Source organism: Schistocerca gregaria, chromosome 5 (genome assembly GCF_023897955.1).
Source record: "Schistocerca gregaria isolate iqSchGreg1 chromosome 5, iqSchGreg1.2, whole genome shotgun sequence".
Lineage (NCBI taxonomy): Eukaryota > Metazoa > Arthropoda > Insecta > Orthoptera > Acrididae > Schistocerca > Schistocerca gregaria.
In genome coordinates, this window is record NC_064924.1 from 217,077,527 (window position 1) to 217,083,526 (window position 6,000).

The window sequence follows — 6,000 nt, forward strand, 5'->3', positions numbered from 1 at the left end:
ATGGCTTATTGCCACAATCCATTGATCCTTCATCAACAAATACAGCCAAGGTGTAAAATGAATTTGTCCTTTTTAAAAGATTTTGTCTGTGAAACCCAAAATGTAGAACTCACCTGATACTTATAAAAAAAGGGAATCCCAATACGGAAGAGGGTCTAACAATTGCAAATGACATGGTGTTATGCTGCCAATTACTGTTGCAGGATTGCAAGGCAGGAATGAAGGAATAGTGGGTTTTCATATAGCTTGACAACAAGGTTATTGGGGACAGGATGGATAAGGAAACAAATAAATAGTAGTTGTGTTCCATAAGATAGGTGGATCTAGTAAGACTGCTACTATTCGTGCAGTAGTTTATTTGTTGGGTGGAGCTAGATATATCTGCACCCAACATCTAAAAGTGCTCCCAAAAATATATTGTACACAAATGTTCAACAGGAAACCACATCATGTGACTTATTATGATAGTGAGAGTAAGCACTCCCGTCTCTCAGCCTCTCCACATACAAAAAATTAATATTTAATTTGTACAATTCAGCATCATTCAGTTGTGTTTAACCTATCTTACCACATTTCCTCCAAAGAAAGCATTTCATGTGAACAATGTAGGCAATAAGAGCAGTGCCAATGAAAATCATTTCACACACATCGATCAACAGAAATACAGTGCAAAATTAATCATCAATGCACTATCAGAACTGTACGATTGCATGTAACATGTTGACTATCATGAAGCCAGTGGCAGACAGCAGATGTTCATGCTTCACACTGTGTGGCTGGCGGTGGCCACACGCTCCACTATGTTTAGAGGAGAATGAAGTGCAGTGCTGTGTATTAATCTGTGACTCTTGACTGAGTTGACACAGGTGTACACCAAATTGGGTTCACTATCTTGCTCAAAGTTTGAACTTCGCTTTTTGCAGTTTTACGCACCATTGAAATATATACTGTCCTACACAGAATGGAGTGTGGTCACTGGAAGGCACAAAGCATCAGGCATGAACCTCTGCTTTGTCTGCTGGTAGCCTTGAGGCAGTCAACATGTTAAAACATTAATAGACTGGTTGAGGTAGGGTGAAGCTCTGAGACACAATTAACCTTTATGACACTTGAATGTAATCATATTTTTTTATGGAATTTAGGAAGTTGAGATCCAGGCTTTAGGAGGTTTTGAAATTCTTTCCTCAGGCAGAGCCAAAGAAACTAAAACGAAAGAGCAAGAGTAATCGGAAGAAGGAGAGTGCCATGGTGTGAGCGGCATGGGGAGGGAGGGGGGCAGATCTGTCTGTATATGTTCTGGGATTAAAGCCAAATGTAGAAGCTAAGCTACACTATTTAACACATTGGTTACACATATCACTGCTTCTCAATCCTTTCTATATATAGTGAGCGACTGTATTTCCAAGCTGCACTCTTTGTATTCCACTGACATGTACCACGTGCAACGTATTTCATAAACATTGCAAATTGGGAATGAGAAAAATTCCATAAATTTATTAGTGTTATGGTAAACTAATCATGTGTGATTATCCAGTTAAGACTAAAACTTATAATTTAAAAACAAGTAAAAAAGCCAGATAAAAAACCCCCAATAAACACTGCTCTGTAGAGGCACTTGTGTGAAAAAGTGGTTTAGTCAAAGTATACAAATTCATTGCATGATGATTAACTGAAGTGTCTTGTAGAATGTCGTCAATAGTTCACAGAGAAGTACGCAGCTGACTAAGAATTATATGGACACTGGTTTTCTGGTGAACAATTAGAAATACGTGAATAACTGCTTATCTTGTAGCTGCCCCCTCCCCCTTTTCCCCATCAGGTTATTTTTTGTGAGAAACTTGCACAACAAACCGCATAATGGTTGAAATTAAACAACCCAGATAGGAAAAAATTGCATCTCCTCATTGGGAGATCGATGGGAAATCGAAGAAATATTAGAGGTTACATACTGTTGCCAAGGAAGTCATCAGACATGGAGCATAAGCTTGAATCATACAAAGATGGGGCAAGAGAATGACTGTACACTTTTAAAGGAAGCAACCCAGCAGTTTCTTTAAGCAACTTATGGATATTACGGAAAACTTACTGCCGGATGACCAGACCACAAATATGAATTCTCTTCCACTCAAATACAAGTTTAGTACCTTACCCATGTGCCTACTCTCTTGATAGTGGTGACACAGCAACAGACAACTCAAATATGTGGTGAGAGAAATAGAGCAATACTACTTGTTAGCTATTTGGGAAACAAAAAACTGAAATAGCTTTCTTCACTGTAAAGAAAAAAACTGATACCTACATGCAACACTGATTGTAGTGAAAGAAATCTGACACATATTTATCGAATGGCAATTAACATAGTGAGTCAAAAATGGTGTTCATGATCTGGCATGTCTACTCAGAGAGAGTAAAACTGCTTGTTAGTCACATTTTACTCAGATCATTTGAATGATTCTGTATAAAGAATATATAGCCTAAGTGCACACATCATTGCACTAAAAGAGCATAGGCCTATATTTATTTTGGCAGATCATAATGAAAGAAAAAGAAAGATATCTATGAGATGTGGTCTATAGTGACAGTGTAATGTGTTTTTTATTGTCAAAACAAGTGAGAAACTTTCATAAGCTCGTAACTACCAGTTTGACAGAAAGAGAATGTTAAACTTGGTCACTCAAATAGGTTTTGAGGACACAGACCTACAAGCCAACTAACATACACAAAATGTTGACATTGCAAAAGTATCTGAAGCCATCTCACAATATACGAACTGGTGTTCTAGCAAAAAATAACAGCTTGATATACGGTAACAAATTGAATGGCTGCCTCACAGTTCTATAAAAAGTTATTCCAGAGAATACTCTAAGGCCCTAAATTGAAACTGAAAGGGAAATTTATACACCACTAGATTAAATTCTGTAAGTAGGCTACTTAAATTATAATGAAAATTTTAATTTGTATCCCAGTCTCCTCTCACAAACCATTCGTTCCTTGGATAACCGCAGAATGCAGTTACTTGCTCTTAAAGCAATATATCCCTCCAAGTGTGCATAGCTGTTTTAGTAACATTCGTCTTGTATACTCCATGTGCCATTTATTCTGTAACTGTATCTTCGACAACAGAAGAAGCAAAAACATAAGGTAACTAACATAAGCTCCTAATAGTTCTTTACAAATATTTATCCATAAAGTTATCAAAGGAAGCGGGTAGATATAATCAATGAATGGAGCGTGTGCGAAGGGGGACGTAAATTTTATCGAATACTCTGCAACAACGTCCTAACATAATATAGACCCCCGAAATAAGTGAAATTAGTCTGCACTACGTTAAATTTTACACAATCTCGTATCAAATAAATTTCATGGTGGTCAAAGAGCGCATGTTCTGCTACAACTAAATTTAATTTCGCTTCTTGTAACACTTACATATTCTTTAATTCTATGGGTCAAAATATGTAACTGCAAATTCTGCTTCTGAACACACATCTGCAAGTAATTTATATAAGACAATACTTCAGGCAGAGTTTGCAGCTCCTCCTGGAATTGATCTATTTCGTTCTCATTAAGTGGGAAAACTTCCAATAGTGTATCATTATAATCAGGAGCTATGTTGGGCTCTGAAAAAGTGTTGTTAGCTGGCTCCACTTCATCTGTCGTACAAGCTAACTTTCCTTCTGTCATCTTGCAAACATTATCTCATGTACTACGTACTTCACTACTTGTAAACAACCAACAAATTGCAAAGAGTATCATGATCAACGATAACAAAATTCCAAACGGCACCACAAAAGTGTCATGACAGCTGATACGGCAGTGGCGCCATATGCTACTGTTCCTGTCAAAATCGTCGTGACACAGTTTTCAATACGGTGTCAGATGAGTTAACTCATAAGGACGTTGGTATTGTCACTCAGGTTATGGTGTTAGACCTGACCTAAGAATTCAATAAAAGGAAGAGAAAGTACAAATGTTGGATTTATTTTTCCCACCAGAGGGGGGGGGGGGAGGGGGAGGGGACTGGCAGCAGCACAATACGCCGCTCTGCAGCCTACAGAGAAGTTAAAGAACAAGAGTAGGAAATATAACAATAAAACCAGGCGACAAAACGGTGACTGTTAAAAACTGAAACAAGGCGAAAAAGATGCGAAGAAAATATAAAAGCAAAGGTCGATGATGCTGGCTAAAACTCATAATAATTAGATAGGCACAATTAAAAAACACGGCTACAACCTAGTTTCTGTTCACAACAGTTGCTGGTCGCAACACTGACAGGGGACGCACGACACTGAACATTCACTTAAAACAGCACTATAGAGGAGACACGGTGGCAGATGGTATCGGGTGGAGGACCTGTACCGATGAGGGAGGAATAGGGAGGAGGACAGGAAAAGAAAAAAGGGGGGAGCCGATGGGGGGAGAGGACATAAAAAAAGGGGTGCAGGGCAGACGCGAGAAGGAGTGGAGACGGCAGTGCAGGGGAAAGCAACAGGACTTGAGGGAGAGAAGGGAGTCAGAGAGAGGGTAAGCAGGAAAAAAACGAGATGGAAGGGGCAGAAGAGGGAGTCTGTGAAAAGGACAGAGGGAGGGAGGGGGAGGTGAGGATCAGAGTTGAGAGAAGGGATAAATGGAGGGAGAGAGGGCATCATCTGGTAGGGGGACTCGATGGAAGCCACCTTGGGAAAGGAGATGAAGGGTGTAGAGGTGGGGGGTAGGGGGCACGCAATGGTGAAGGCGCAGCAGAGAGCAGGGGTTGGAGAGGAGAGGAGTAACCAGGAGATGCAGGGAATCAAGTCAGTGGGAGGTGTAGAGGACACAGATATTTTCTAGGAAAAGGAGAAGATGGGTGAAAGGTCATAGAGGATTCACATAGGGGATGGGAGGAACATACGGAAAACAAGGCGGAGTGCATGGCGCTCGAGGGTCTGGAGGGACTTATTGAATTTGGGGGGGAGGGGGGGCGGATATCCAGGTGGAACTGGCATAACAGAGGATGGGACAGATTAAGGTCTTGTACATGTGGAGGATGGTAGGAAATGTTTGATTTAGAAGTGGAATTTATGCACAAATAACACAGTGGCGTCAAAGAAAGTAATGGATGTAGCAGTCGTAAATGAAGACCCATGCCTGAAACAATTTTGGATAATGAAAGCTAATTTGGAGTAGTTGTAGATCTTGGAAATGCCATTATTAGTTTTTTGTTTATTTATTTGCAACAAGCTCCATTACAGTACTTGTAATATTACATGTGCGTGTGTGTGTGTGTCTGTGTGTCTGTGTGTGTGTGTGTGTGTGTGTGTGTGTGTTTAAGGTCTGAAGGTCCGTGTTGCCTGATGTTAATGAGAGAAGGGAGAGAGTGAAGCACTGTTGGCCACACACCAAGGGCGCCGACAAGAGTACAGCCATGTCTCCAAATGCATGAATCTCTTACACCATTCGCTTAAATTTGCTTCCATGTGGAAACATCCAACATGCACGCTGTCATGCCAACTTACGCTTAAGTTACAAAATCTGAAAGTCTACTCTCATTCTACTCTGTTTCATCAGACAGCATAGATTTAGAATCACGTGTTTATTTACATGAAAAGTCAGTGTCATGCCAGAATAAGAGGCTTAGTGTTCAACTAAGTAAATAAATACTTTCTAAAGTGGCAAATTGTTCTTAAACAATGCGACAGGAACAACCTTTTCGCATTCAGAAAAACTTTGTAACCACTTGTTTGTAATAGAGTAACACAACATCGTTTGAAGTGACAAAATGGATTAAAAATTATTGCAACTGAGGTTGTGACCTTGCTGAAGTTCATATTAACTGCAGAACAGTCAATACTGTGTAGATATTGTTAATTTTAGGATAATGATGATAATTCTTTACTCTAGTCACTGAGTGTAAATATCATAGTTAAATAGAGATTTAAAACTACTCTTGACCGCCATTAAAATCCTGTGCACATATAACAGTGTTTTTATTGGCTCAATCATGAATAATGACTGTTCTGCACA

At 39.6% G+C, this 6,000-nt stretch overlaps 1 protein-coding gene across 3 annotated transcripts in view; it reads right to left on the minus strand.

Moving 5' to 3' along the window:
• The window catches only part of LOC126272690 (angiogenic factor with G patch and FHA domains 1), a 257,783-nt gene extending 253,893 nt beyond the window's left edge, over positions 1-3,890 (minus strand). For 2 of the 3 annotated variants that reach the window (XM_049975717.1, XM_049975715.1), the window contains exon 1: positions 3,427-3,796. In XM_049975717.1, the coding sequence (XP_049831674.1) occupies positions 3,427-3,681 (255 nt within the window). In that variant the 5' untranslated portion in view covers positions 3,682-3,796. Of the gene's footprint in view, positions 1-3,426 lie in introns of all 3 variants that reach the window. The other variant, XM_049975714.1, reaches the window with a different exon arrangement.
• Positions 3,891-6,000: the final 2,110 nt, after the last annotated feature.